This window comes from Trichosurus vulpecula, chromosome 3 (assembly GCF_011100635.1).
Source record: "Trichosurus vulpecula isolate mTriVul1 chromosome 3, mTriVul1.pri, whole genome shotgun sequence".
NCBI classification, from domain to species: Eukaryota; Metazoa; Chordata; class Mammalia; order Diprotodontia; family Phalangeridae; genus Trichosurus; species Trichosurus vulpecula.
Window position 1 is genome coordinate 356,924,082 of NC_050575.1, and position 15,378 is coordinate 356,939,459.

Genomic DNA, 15,378 nt, shown 5'->3' on the forward strand with positions numbered 1-15,378 from the left:
GAGATTTTTTTTCCTGTAGTATCTAATTTTGGAGATTTACAAAGTCAGTCTTCTGCCTCCCTATCTTTTTAAATTTATTGCCCTTTTGATTATATTTACAAATACATTCTTACCTACCTTGGTTGGTTGTAACCTTTCTCTGGGCACAAATGTGTTACCCCTCAAAATTTTAAAAATTTAAATCCCATCCTCATGCCGCCTTGTTAGCAGATGTTTGTTTCTTAAATCAATTTTTCTCTTCCTCATTTCTTGCTTGGTCTTCTTGACTTTCTTGCCCAGCACTTCATAATCATTGGCAGTATTTTTTTAGTTTGGGAGGTTTGGTGTTTTGTCTTGTAAATATGCCCCACAATGACTTAAAGACTTCTATTGTTACATCAGGTCTACAAATAGTTTAATACCGCTTAGTGGATCATCTCTCACCTGATAACTTACATGGTGGCTCAGTTATAGGAAGACAAGTATCAGAGACAGGACGGTAGCATCATTAGGAAATTTGTCCCATGTGGGTCAAAGTATATATCTACACATAACTGTATGTGTAATGTTTAAAATTTGATCTTGGCCTTAACTGTTCGATATGCTGCACACATTTCATAGTTTTAGAATCCTTCCTATAAATTTATATTCATTTCAAGCCTGCTACAGTTAATTTTAAAATGGCTAACTTGTTATTTTTAAAAAGACCCAGCTTTCTTGAGATAGCTTTCCATATTGTGTCCAGGCATTTGTCCTTAACTCTGATCCTGTGCCCCATACTCAATTAATAGAAATTGAGAAGCATGATAATGCAGTAAAAATTTTGCCATTTGGAGACAAAGGACCTGGCTTTGATCTTGGCTTTTTCACTTTTAACTAGCGGGACAATAGCCAGATGAATCTCTTGCTTTTTCTGAGCCTCAATTCTTCTGTACAATGAAGGAGTGCTTGCGTGTGGACTAGATGATCTGTAAAGTCCCTTTCAGCATAAAATCTATGAACGTATGCTCTACACCAATATGATAACACTTAATAAGTAATAGGAAAAATAATAAATAGAGACAGCTATATATAAGATAAGAGCACTGGGCTAGGAATCAACAAGAGCTGAGTTCACATGTGGCCTTGGGCACTTGCTAGCTGTGGGACTCTGGGCAAGTCACTTAACCTCTTTGCCTCACTATCCTCAGTTGCAAAAAAGGGGATAATAATAGCACCAACCTAGCCAGGGTTGTTGTGAGTATGAAATGATATTTGTAAAGCGCTTAGCTCGGTGCCTGGAACCTAGTAGGTGCTATATGTGTGCTTAATTCTCTAAGGAGAGAACTACATTACTAATTGTTAAAGACCAGTGTAGATAGTGATAGTCAGATAAAGGTGTGATCATTGTCAGTTAGAATAGTCTAGGAAGATTTGATAAAAGGAATAGGGAGAGTCTAGAGCTGGCCTTTTACAGGTAGGATATTGTTAGAGAAGAACATGGGTTTCCTTACAGGGAAGGGGGCATGATAGGAAGAAATGTTTGAAGGAGGGGAAAGTCAGTGTTTGGGTATATGTCTTTTTGGAGATAGGTAAATAGGCCAGTTTGAATACGGTCGAAGGAAAGTAGTGTGAGAGAATGTTGAAAAGTGGGTTTGGGAGGAGGAAGATCTTGAGGTGTAGTCAGTGAGAGCCATTGAATTTTTACAACAAGGAAATGAAAATTAATAGCATTGTGATTTGCTTAAGTTCAAACACTGTAGGGGTGACTGGAATCCAGGAATCTGTTGGGCATTTGTAGAGGAGTCATCTATCTAGCCTTTGCTTGAGGAGTTCAAGGAGGGAGAAAACTAACTTTCTAAGATAACTTCTTTTACTTATGGATACCCAGTGATTTTGGAGGCTTTTCCTTACATAGATCCCAAATTGTTATTTTTGCACACTATCTTATCAACATTTTTTCTAAAATGTGTTCTTTGGAACTAAACACAGTACTTTCTTTGAGATGTGATAAGGGCAGAGAGTGTAACTGGACTACCAACTGCTTTTCTGGATGTTCTGCCTTTCTCAATGTAGCCCAGGATTGCATTAGTTTTTTTGGTTACCATGTTATAAAATAAATTCATTGAATTTGCATTTTATCCAAACTCTCAGATTTTTTTCCAGATGAACTACCATTTAGCTACACTTCACCTTTCTCATACTTGTAAAATCCAAATGTAGTCCTTTGCATTAATACCTGCTATTCAATTTCATCTTACTAGATTGCAGCCAAGTGTTTCAGTCTCTTAGTCTTTTTGGCTTTTGAGTCATTGATCCAGTGTGTAGCTGTCCCCGACCACTTCGTTAGCTACAAATTTGATGAGCACATGCAGATAATGTTTTTAGCCAGATAATTTAAAAAAACAACCAAACTTGCATAGCACAGCCAAACACCAATCTTTGGAATGTACCATTAGATGTCAGCCTATAAATGACTACTCCTTTTGGCCTGGCCATTTGAGTAGTTCCAAATTCACCTATACAATTTCAGTCTTTCTCACAAAACTAATGTGGGACTTAAATCATATGCTTTGCAGAAATCTAGGTAAATTGTGTCTGTAAGCATTCCCTTGATCTTCCAGTCCAGTAACCCTGTCAGATCGGTGAAGGAGATTGGTCTGTCTTGATCTGTTCTTGATAAAGCTATGTTGTTTTTGTCATTGCTCTTTTCTTTTCTAGAAATTTACTCATATATTCCAGGATTTTGCCAGCAGTCAAGGTTAAGCTCACTTGCTTGTACTTTGGTAGCTCCATTTTCTTCCTGTTTGTGAAAATCAGGACAGTGTTTTTCCTTCTCCAGTTTGCTTCACCTCTCCTGTTCTTCATAGTCTTTCATAGATCACTGACTAGAGCCCACTAATCACATCCATCATCTCTTACTGTACTCTAAGGTGTAGTTCATCAGGGCCTGGTGAATTGAACTCAATGAAGGCAACTATGTGCTCTTCTTATCTCCTTACTTCAAATCTTAAATCTCAACTCTCTGTTAGTTATTTTTGTTCTGTCCTTTTCTGTCCAAAGGTCACTTTTTCTTGGCAGATAAAAACAAGCTAAATAAGCATTGAGGGAGTAACTCTGCTTTCTCTCTCATTCGTTATCATTGTCTAACAATAAGTAGTGGGCCTGCCCCTTGAGTCCAATCTTTTCTTTAATATGACTTTAGAAAAACACCTTTGTGTTATACTGAGCTTATCTCCCTCTCACTTACTTATTGTGAACTTGGCATCATTATGTAGAGAAATTGCTATGGTTTTCTGTTTGTCCTCTGTTGCTCGTCCTTGTATCCAGGGCCTCTCCAGTCCTCCTGATCTGTATCTTGCTACTGGACCCAGATGGCTCAGGAGTGGTGAGGCTGGTGATCTTGCACAGCCCTCCCTCATTTAAATCCAGTTCACCCGCAAGTCTAGCATCATCTTCCTGATGTTATGGTCCTCTTCGAGAATGGAGGACAAACAATCCTCAGTATATGCCTTTTACAAATCAAAGCTGATTGGAGGATTCTCTTTCCAGTCCACATTGGTGTCTTCAAGTAATTCCTATCTTTCCTCCTCATTACACTTTTTTCTCTTTGTGTCTTTAGGCTCTCCCTGCCCCATACCTGTCTTTCCTCTAGAATTTTAGCCCTTGGGATCTTACCTTCCCTTGAACCTCTGGAGAAATCTTTCACTCAAGGTTCCCTTCTACTTGTGGGCAAATAAAGAGGTAAAGTGTATAGAGAACTACCTGATGTCTTTTTCAGAAAAAAATGTGAGGTGGCACTATATTGAGTAGAAAGATGGAATTCAGGCTTACTTTCAGTGGATGAATGTCTTCATAATGCAGATTGTTCCAAAAGACTTAGTGCTGTTTAGGTGATTGAAGCTTATTTTAAAGATGATAATGATTGTTATTGTTGTTAAAATGTAGCCGGGTTTAATATTTTCTTACGTTTAGTATTTCCTAATTTTTACCAACTGTAGGCTGGAGAGGCCCCTTAAACACAAAGGCTTATCTCTAAAGAGACCTCTTAAAATGCCAGAACTTACAAAATGGTATTGTCTTTCACAGTATTCACCTTGACAATGTGTATATTGATTCTCAAAACAGGTTTGTAATGTTTTTGTTTAGAATTCTCTTTAGGTCTCTTTAAAAGCACTTCTGAGAGAACCCATTTTGCTATTTCAGCCTTTCCTCTTTTACCATTACTCCCTGATCATTAGTCTTACTTCATGAACTTGTCTTGACTTTTAACTGCTTCCAAAGCATCATCTCCTTTAAAAGAGCAAGATTTCTACCAACTACTGAGAGAACACAATTCAATCAATATTTAAGTGCCTGTATGAGGTACCATGCTTGGTGTTGGAGATACAAAGGTGAAAGAATTGTACTACTTGCTTTCAGAGAACTTAGAGTATAACGGAAATAACATGAACATAAGCATAATATAAAATACAGTATAAAAAGGGAAAAAATAAATTTAGACAAAGCTAGATAAGAACATTTCTTTTACTTGGGGTTATTATAGAAGACTTCTTAGAAGAGGTGGTACCTGAACTGGGTCTTGCAGGGAAGAAGGCAGCATTTTGATGTGATAAGTACAGAGTATGTTCCCATCAAAGTGCATGTACATAGGCTGTTACCCCATGCCTAGAGAGTGCAGAAGGAGATTGGAGAGAATTAATCATCCAGCTTGAATTATATAGAACTAATGCTAGCTATGCATTAGAATCATTTTCCTTAGAGCTCACAGGGATCTTAGAGAATATATGGTGATAGTTGGAAGATCACTGGCTCTGGAGTTAGAGAATATAGGTTCAAGTACCGATTCTGCTGACTTGGTTTGAATCTTGTGAAATCACCCTGAAATTCAGTTTCCTTGTTTCTGTTTTAGGTATGGGTTGAGCTCTGTGTGGCCATTGAGTTCCTTTCTTACTTGAACATTGTGTTATTCTATGACTGGATGGCCTTTCAAATCCTAGTTCTAGAGCTGTGATCCCAGGTCATTTAGTCCAGCCTCTCTCATTTGTAACTGAGGAAACTTAGGATAAGAGAGCTTATATGGCTTGCCAAGGTAGATCACAGATAAACTACCAGAGTTGAAATGTTAGCTCAAATTCTCTGATTATAAATCCTATGCTCTTTTTTCTCTTAACAATTATTTTATTATTTAATATTTTAGTTTTCAACATTGATTTCCACAAGATTTTGAGTTACAAATTTTCTCTCCATTTCTACCCTCTCCCCACTCCAAGATGGCAGATGTTCTGATTGCCCCAATCAACCCTCCCTTCTGTCACTCCACTCCCCTCCACCCCCTGGCCCCTTTCCCCTTACTTTCTTGTAAGGCAGGATAGATTTCTATGCCCCATTCCCTATATATCTTATTTCTCAGTTGCATGCAAAAACAACTTTTTTTTTTGAGCATCTACTTTTAAAACTTTGAGTTCCAAGTTCTCTCCCCTCTTCCCTCCCCACCCATCCTCCCTAAAAAGGCAAGCAATTCAACATAGGCCACACATGTATCATCATGTTGAACACTTCCACAGTACTCATGTTGTGAGAGACTAACTATATTTCCTTCCATCCTATCGTGTACCCCTTTATTCAGTTTTCTCCCTTGACCCTGTCCCTTTTCAAAAGCGTTTGCTTTTGATTACCTTCTCCCCCTATCTGCCCTCCCTTCTGTCATCCCCCCTTTTTTATCCTCTTCCCCCTACTTTCCTAGGGGGTAAGAGTGTGTATGTTATTCCCTCCTCAGGTCAAATCTGATGAGAGCAAGATTCACTCATTCCCCCTCATCTGTCCCCGCTTCCCTTCCAACAGAACTGCTTTTTCTTGCCACTTTTATGTGAGATAATTTACTCCATTCTATCTCTCCCTTCCTCCCTCTCTCAATATATTCCTCTCTCACCCCATAATTTAAATTTTATTTTTTAAGATATTGTCCCTTCATATTCAACTCACCCTGTGTCCTCTGTCTATCTATAAATATATTCCCTTCAACTACCCTAATACTGAGAAAGATCTCATGAATTACACACATCATCTTTCCAAGTAGGAATGTAAACAAAACAGTTCAATTTTAGTAAGTCCCTCATGATTTCTTTTTCTTGTTTATCTTTTCATGCTTCTCTTGATTCTTGTGTTTGAAAGTCAAATTTTCTATTCAGCTCTGGTCTTTTCACTGAGAAAACTTGAAAGTCCTCTGTTTTATTGAAAGTCCATATTTTGCCTTGGAGCATGATACTCAGTTTTGCGGGGTAGGTGATTCTTGGTTTTAATCCTAGCTTCTTTGACCTCCAGAATATCATATTCCAAGCCCTTCTATCCCTTAACGTGGAAGCTGCTAGATCTTGTGTTATCCTGATTGTGTTTTCACAATACTCAAATTGTTTCTTTCTGGCTGCTTGCAGTATTTTCTCCTTGACCTGGGGATTCTGGAATTTGGCAGCAATATTCCTAGGAGTTTTCTTTTTGGGATCTTTTTCAAGAGGTGATTGGTAGATTCTTTCTATTTCATTTTACCCTCTGGCTCTAGAATATCAGGGCAGTTTTCCTTGATAATTTCTTGAAAGATGATGTCTAGGTTCTTTGTTTGATCATGGCTTTCAGGTAGTCCAATAATTTTAAAATGATCTCTCCTGGCATCTGTTCTCCAGGTCAGTGGTTTTTTCAGTGAGATATTTCACATTGTCTTCCATTTTTTCATTCCTTTGGTTCTGTTTTATAATATCTTTATTTCTCATAAAGTCACTAGCTTACACGTGCTCCAATCTAATTTTTAAGGTGGTATTTTCTTCAGTGGTCTTTTGGACCTCCTTTGCCATTTGGGTTAGTCTATTTTTTAAGGTGTTATTTTCTTTGGTATTTTTTTGTGTCAGCTTTAGCAAGTCGTTGACTTGTTTTTCATGGTTTTCTTGCATCACTGTCATTTCTCTTCCCAGTTTTTCCTCTCCTTCTCTTAACTTGCTTTTCCAAATCTTTTTTGAGTTCTTCCATGGCCTGAGACCAATTTATATTTTTCTTGGAGGCTTTTGATGTAGGCTCTTTGACTTTGTTGACTTCTTCTGGTTGTATGTTTTGATCTTCTTTGTAACCAAACAAAGATTTTAGAGTCTGAGTTCTGAGTCTGCATCCTTTTTTGCTGCCTGTCCATGTTCCCAGCCAACTACTTGACCTTTGAGCTTTTTGTCAGGCAATGACTGCTTGTAGAGTAGAGAGTGCTTTGTTCCAAGCTTTAGGGGCTGTGCTGCTGTTCCCAGAGCTACTTCTACTCCAGTGTTACCACAAGCTCTGCCACAGCAGTGCTCCTCCCACAAGAACCGCCAACCAGGGTTGTGACCCATATCCAAGCAGGGCAAAGCATGTCCTGTACTCCCGCTGTGGTCTGCTGCTTGATTCCTCCCACTTTGTGAGCCAGTGACTCCAGGAGCTTCCTGCTGCTGCTGTCATCACCACGCACCATCTCCACCACCCCCAGGGCTGGTGGCTGGACGCTGTCTAACCTGATCTAGCAGTTTACCCACTAACCTGCTTTGTGGTTTTTGGTGTTTGTGGGTTGAGAAGTCTGGTAACTGCCATAGCTCAATGGTTCATGGCCCAAAGGCCTGCTCCATACTGACTCCTGGTCTGGTCCCTCCCTGCGTGGCCCAGCTAGGGCTGTGCTCTGCTCCCAGCAACCCTTCACAGCAACCATCCAGGCCATCCTGGGCTGGAGACCTGTTTCCTTCTGCTATTTTTTGGTTTCTGCAGCTCTAGAATTTGTTCAGAGCCATTTTTTACAGGTGTTTGGAGGGATTTGGGGGAGAGCTCAAGCAAGTCCCTGCTTTCCAGCTACCATCTTGGCTCTGCCAATCCTATACTCTTTCTACTATGTGATGCACCTTTTCCACCCTTGGAAAAAAAGAAGTTTTGGATTCTTACCCAGTCCATTTTTGAGTTTCTGGAGTAGAAATATGCAAGGGACCACATTTTCATAACACCCATTGATGGTCGTTTTTTGAGGTTGTTTGTCCTTTGTTTTTGGAGGACCATGACATCAGGGAAATGATGACATGACTTGCAGTTGACTTGGATCTGAGTGAGAGAGGGCTGTGCAAGGTAATCAGCCTCACTTTCTCGAGATGGCCCATGATGCAGTGGGAGACCCAGGCCCTTTTAGGCTAAGGCCTTTTCATATACTCACTTAGAGTGAGGTAAGGCCCATTCAGGGAATGGGCCTCTTTAAGAAGTGAGTCCAGGGATGTCCCCTTTAATTAGAAAAAAAGAAAAAAATGTCAAGCTGGAACTCAGGGTTGCTGTTCCAGAAAGACACAGTTACCATTGACATTCACTCTAAGCCTGGAGGGCCCAAAATACAGCCATGAAGTGGAGCTTGGGCAGGGACCTGTTGTGTTCCGATCTATGAGCTTCTAGAAGAAAGCTAAGGTCTGTGGGAAGCATGGTGTAAGGAAAAAAAGCACTAGGCTTGGATTCTAGTCCTAGCTTCATTACCCATTAGTCCTCTGACCTTGGGCAAACTGCTAAACTTCTGTGCCGTTATCTTTTATCTCTAAAATCAGAGAATTGGATTCCTAGGCTCAAAAAATCTCTGATACTAATTTGCTAAGATATTTGTTAATTTTAGCATGATTACCTATTATTTTCTATAGTCATTTATTTGGCTCAAAACCTCAGTTAGTTTTGACTCCTTTACCTCACCCTCCACGTTTAATCAGTTGCCATTTCCCATTGATTCTATTTATATCCCTTGCATCTATCTTTCTTTTCATTCTCACTGACCTTGGCTTAATTACAGCCGTATGGTGTGGTGCTCCTTATTTCTCACCTGACTTTACTGCTTTGAGACTTATGTGACTGACTTCTCTACCATGCCTCCCTTTGGGTACCTTTTTCTTCTCCATCTCCTCCCTTTTTGTAAGTGCCTTTAGGGCAAGGACTGTCTTTTTTTTTTTTTTCCCCTCCATATTGTATCCCCAGAGCTTAGCACAGTACCTGGCACATAGTAAGCACTTAATAAATGTTTATTGATTGATTGATAATGCTGAGGTTTGATACCACAAACACACAGCCTAGCTGCAAAATATTTAACAAAATTTAGTATTTAAAATATTTAAAGATAAATAAAATATTTAATATTTAAAAGATTTAACAAAATAACTAAAATAGAATAAAATATAGATAATGTTAATATGTTGTTTTCTGAGTTGATATATGCCCTGAAGGGATACTTATTTATGGTTAAGTGGCCCCATTTCTACTTGAGTTTGACACTATTGGTGTAGTAGACAGAACGAATGCTAGATCTGGATTCAGGAAGACCTGGTTTTCAAAAACCTGCTCAGATACTTACTAGCTGAGTGACACTAGGCAAATCATGTAAACTTTCACAGGCTGAGTTTTCCCAATTGCGAAGGAGATAATAGCACCAACCTCTCAGGATTGTTCTGAGGATCAAATAAGCGAATACATGTGAAGTGCTATGTAAACATTAAAGGGTGATATAAATGGGAACTGCTGTTAATAATAGTGATGGTGATGATGATGATAAAAATTTTTAGTTACCCTTTGCCTAGCAATAATAATAATTGATTTCTCTTCCCGACTGCCATGTCTAGTATACCGTCATGCCCTTTCCAAAGGAATCTTCCTAATGTATGGATATCTGATCACCCCACTTGGCTCAAAACTTCCCATAGGTCTCCATTGCTTACGAAATAACATACTGACTTACTAGCCAAGCATATAAAACGTCCATGGTCTGGTCTATCTTCCAGACTAACATTCCAGCCCTGTTTTATGGTATTTTTCTTTGTGCATTCTGCATTCCAGCCAAACTGGGTTAGTAATTGTTCCCCAATTTTGTTTTATCCACATTCATTTTGGGCATTTCCTTCTTAATATATTCCATTTCTGCTTGCTGAAACCCTTCTTTTAAAACCCATCATTTTTATCATTTTTGCCTGTTCTTTAAAAGTAAGTAAATAAAAATTAGAAATGTCCATGAAAAAAATCAAGTGTTTATAAAATCAAAGTCGAAGCAGATGGTACTAGAAACATAGGTACTAGATCTGAGAGAGTTCCTGCCAGGAGTGCTAGTGGTGTCCCATTTTTACAAAGAAGGTAGCTGAATTAAGGTGTGATTGACAATAGGTCAAGTAGTGTAGTTGATCTGCATTGTTCATTTATGTTCTTTCCTTCAGAAAGTCTTTAAAATAAGTTAAAGAAATAGGCTTAGTCAATACCATCCATTTGCTCTCAATTCTGTCTTACCTGTTTTTCTAAGTGAATCTTTATAGTATTCTTCATTCTACGTAATATTAACAACCCATAACAATGTCTTAACCGCTTTCAGGGTATTCTTATTTTTTCCAAGTTCTTCTTGCTGAAATTTAAAAATTAATTTCTTTTTTATGTTCAGTAGAGAGAGAAACATCTGGCCACTGTATTCAGGTAGTGTTTTCAGTCTCATTTTTGGAGGAAGGTATTTTTTGCGTGGCTCAGGTGTAAGTTCAGTTCATATCGCTGAACATTAACTTCCATCTTTAAAAAAAAATCTGTAATTTTTAAAATTTAGTTTAGAAATTCAGTCAAGTCTTTTGTAGTACTTTCAAAGTTTGGCTCCTTTCTTTAGTGGAATGTGATTTTTAATAATTATTATTGTGCTAGTACTAACCTTAACTTTCCTTAGTCATTGTTAATGGTTGGAACTGGCCTAGCAGATTTATTCATCTTGGATTTATAAAAGATACAGTAGAAAAATAAAACACGAAACCTCTTTTGTTTAATCACATAGCTCTTTAGTTACAAGTTTTCATGGTACCTTTATACCTTAACTGTGTACCTCTTTGAATAGTCCTGTCTCCTGTTCCTTTTGTGCTGCTGCTTGACTTATTGTGGAAAGTGTCAGGGTCATGAAAACTTAACATTATTTTGTAAGAATATTATATACTGAATATATTGCATTTTATGAATATATTCAGATGATGTTTTTAAAATATCGACGGCAATTAAATTATTATCTTACCTTACTCATGCTGAAATAAAATTGGGCCTCACTTTCCTCTTTTGTAAAATTTCAAGGTTATTTGGTTACTGTTACTGTAGTGTTGAAATCTTTCCTTTTGTTTTCTTTGACATGACCAAGATCATCATGGAATTTGTTCCCCTGGTCCTATTATCTTTCCTCTGCTTTAGATCCTGCAAGCCATCCCTGGCTTCTCTAAATCTCTCCCCCTCTCACAATTTCTCACAATGCAGTGTTACTCTCTTATGTTCACCTTGCATGTCTTTAATGCATTGAATGCATTTCCTTATTTTCATCTCAACAGAGTGTTTTTGCTTTAATATGGAACTCAAGGACCACCTGATAAAAACCTTTTCCAGTTTTCCCAACCATTATTAGCACTCTCCTTCTCACATTACCTGTATCCCTCTGTGCTTATTAAGTTTATACTTGTTGCTGTATTTGTTTCCCAATAGAATATAAACTTACTGTGAGCAGGGATTCTTTTTACTTGTTTACTAGCACAGAGTACACACTTTGTGAGTACTTGCTGAGTTATATTCCATAATTTGTCCAGAGCTTAGCACAGTGTGGCACATAGTAAGTACTTGACAAATGTTTATTGGTTGATTGTTTAACCGTACTTCGTGCACTCACTTTCTTATAACAAAAAGTGTTGCTATAAATATTTGTACATGCGGGTACAAGTAGTACTTTGTGATGATATGTGTTATATTAGATTTTGAAACACTTCATTGTGTTTCCCTGTGTAGAGATCTAATCATTAAATATTAATGAAATATTTAAGTGGATTTTTATGACATCTCTACGTTATTCTCTTAATTCGAGTACTTACTCCTATTTTCAATAAATTAAATTATTTACTCTGTCTTATGAATGTGATAGGCAACCATGATGACACTTAGTTGATCTCAAGTAATACTATACTCATAAGCTCTATTATGCCCTTGGAATACCTCCCCCCCGCCCCACACCCATGTAATCTGGCAGTTTCCTTGTGGTGTTGGTTCTACCCCCATGGCATTTCTCACATTTTTAGGCTTCTCTACATAGGCACAGGACCACTCTCTTTCAGGCCCTGACCACCTCTTGTCTGGACTATTTAAGTAGTCTCCTAGTTGGTCTCCCTGCCCTAAGTAAGTCTTTCCTCTCTCTAGCCCATATTTCACGCAGCTGCCAAAGCAGTATTTCTAAAGCACAGTCTGACCATGTCACTCTTGCTCAAGAAAGAAGCTTTAAGAATTCTCTCTTGTCCCTAGAATAAAAATACATATTCCTCTAGCTTAGAAGTTCTTCACCTTTGTTATGGACTCACTTTGGCTGTTTTATGAAGACTATGGCACGTTTTTCAGAGCATTTCAACCTTATTGAAAGAAATGGTGAATTTCATTTAGAGTTTAATGAAAATAAAGAAGTAAATTTTTTTCCCATCTGAGTTCACACATGCCCCGAAATCTATCAGTGGATTCCTCCCTTGTCAGGGGATCTTGGGTTAACCTCTGTTCTAGAATATAAAAGTCTTCTGCTATAATCTGTCTTTTTGACAAACTTCAGATTACTTTACACTACTCTCCCTTATGCGTTCAGTAAATTTCGGCCACACTGCTCTATTTGTTTTTCTTTGTTAATGACATTTCATATCTTGATCTCTGTCTGTCCGCAGAGGAATTGCCCCGCCAGGAATCATCCCCCCTTCATACCATCTTAGCTTGGAATCCCCAGCTTTTCTTTAGTGCTTGCAGGTCTTTTCTTTCCTGATTCTCTTTTGACCATTCTGCTTTGTATTAACTTTCTACATCATTGCTCATTTGTGTGTGTTGTGTGCCCCCCAGTAGAATGTAAGCTCTCTGAGGGCAGGGATTGTTCCATTTCATTCTTCTAACTCCAGCTCCTACCATGATGCCTTCCATAGAACCGTGCAAGATGCTGTGTTACTTAAACCTCAAGACTTGTTTCAAGGAATTATAGCCTACATTGTGTTCATATTTCAATGGAGAGACTGTGGGTAATTTACTAATTAATGTAGGCGTGTAAAAAATGGTGTCATCTTCTCTCTTTCTCTTAGGTGAAGATTACGAAGATGATGAGCTGGTAAATTCAGATGAGGCTATGAAGAAACCCTGTCCAGTGCAGATTGTTCTTGCTCATGAAGATGATCACAACTTTGAACTTGATGAAGAGGCATTGGAGCAGATTTTGTTACAAGAGCATATACGTGATCTTAATATTGTAGTGGTGTCTGTGGCAGGAGCTTTTCGTAAAGGGAAATCGTTCTTATTGGACTTCATGCTGAGATACATGTATAACAAGGTGAATCATGTCTTTTTGCTTTTTAAAAAAATTTCCCCTCGTTCTATAAAATGGTGTATAGAAATAATGATTTTTGTAGGCTGTTAGGTTGTAACTAGCTTGTGTTCTGCTTATTTCTCCCTTTCTTCTCCCTTTCCTTAACTTTATCAATTATTTTTTGTTCTTAAGCATACAGTATCAGTATGCCCTGAAAATACAGGACACTATTGTTCACTTTAACTGGAAACTTTCAAGTTAGGAGTGGGAGGCCTGAGTTTCTTCATTGTAAAATCAAAGAGTTGAACTAGGTCAATGTTTCTGAACCTTCAATCTGTAGAAAATTTTTTACTAGACTAGAAAGTTTATTAACAAAAGTTTTCACTTTAAAAAAATTTTAAATTTAAACGACTCTCTATAAGTCCAATTCCTTCTAGACCACTACAGTTTTATAGTAGGTAGTCCATGGTAGAAGAGTAAATATAAATATTTTACTGGTCTGTGGTATAGTTTTGGGTTGGGGAACACTGGACTGAATCTCTAAGATTTATTTTTCACCTCTAAAATTTTATGATTCTAAATTTTGAGCTTAATCATTATATTAAAGGCAAACTGGTAAGCAATTGAAGTAATAGATTAATTAGTGCTGCCTGTAGCTAAACTAAATATTCTGTGATTAATGCTGGAGACTAAGGGAACTAATAAATCTGAAGTTTATAACAAATAGTGCTGCTATGAATATTTTTGTACCTTGGTCTTTTCTTGCTGTCATTAACCTTCTTGGGGTAGAAATTGTACTCAGTGGTGGAATCACTAGATCAGAGGATCTGAACAATTTCATATTTCTTGCCTGACTCCAAATAGTAGAGTTGGACCAAATCTACCAGCAGTGATTTAGCTGTCCTTAATTAAATTGTGCCATGTGTGGCCATGCATTTACACAGATTAATAGGCTCCCCCTCCCCTGCTCCCCCTTCCCATCCTTCTGAATGATTGAGGATGTTTGATTTAGAATCTGTCACTCATAGAAAAAGTGTAGTCATCAAAACTGGTACTATTTTGAAGAGTACTGCAAGTCAGAATGTATTATCTAGTGTAATTGTAATAGTAATTTGAGGTAATTGTATTGCACTGACAAGATGCTGACTTAAAAAAAAAATCAGCTCTACTGAATAGGCAGCTAGGTGGCTCAGTGGATAGAGCACTGGGCCAGGAATCCGGAAGACCTGAGTTCAGATGTGGCCTAAGACAGTTTACTAGCTCTGTGATCTGCACAGTTCACTTAATTTCTGTTTCAGTTTCCTCATCGGTAAAAAGGATAGTAAGTACCCACCTTGCAGGGTTGTTGTGAGGATTGAATGAGAATATATTTGTAATGTACTCAGCACAGGGCCTGGCATATGGTAGGCAGTCTTAATAAATATTTGCCTTAAGTAAGCTTAATAAATGCTTACTTCCTTGCCCTTCCCCCTGAATAAAATCATAACGGGGATCTGTGCTTTCCATTGAAAAACAGACTTTATTATAAAGAGCTTCTTTTCTCCTAATGAAAAAGTCAGGAAATTTTTTTGGCTCTTTTCATGAGGCAGCTCTTTAAGTAGCTTGGAGAATACTAAGATTAAAAAGAGTTTTCCTGATTCCTGCACAGTGCTTTTTTCCTCTTTTATCTGATCTCTTCATCATCATATTTGATAATCACTATTCAGAGTTCTTGATGCGTATCAGTAGCTTTGTTTGTTAATCAGAAATGGAATTAAAGAGGTTATATTGAACTAGTTTTATGTTCTATTACTATATATATGTATGTTTTAGATAGGTGAAAGTTAATAAGTAATTGTAGATGTTCATGGTAGAATTTGTTGGTCAAGAAAATGTGATGCTAATTAGGATGGTAGGTTAGAGAATCTGAAAGAAATAAAGGTGTTTCGACTTTCTAACTCCTCTATGCAGTAGAATTAGATTCCCTGACATTTAAGCATACAGATTACATAGTTAACAAGATAAAATGCAAAAGCCCTTGGAAACCCTTAGGTAAATGTAAGCATTTCAATAATAATAGTAATTTCTAACGTTTATATAGTGCTTTA

At 37.7% G+C, this 15,378-nt stretch overlaps 1 protein-coding gene across 2 annotated transcripts in view; it reads left to right on the forward strand.

Moving 5' to 3' along the window:
* Nucleotides 1-15,378, forward strand: part of ATL2 (atlastin GTPase 2) — a 78,203-nt gene that overhangs the window by 37,183 nt on the left and 25,642 nt on the right. For both annotated transcript variants that reach the window (XM_036751040.1, XM_036751041.1), the window contains exon 2: nt 13,071-13,315. In XM_036751040.1, the coding sequence (XP_036606935.1) occupies nt 13,071-13,315 (245 nt within the window). The remainder of the gene's footprint in view (nt 1-13,070; nt 13,316-15,378) is intronic.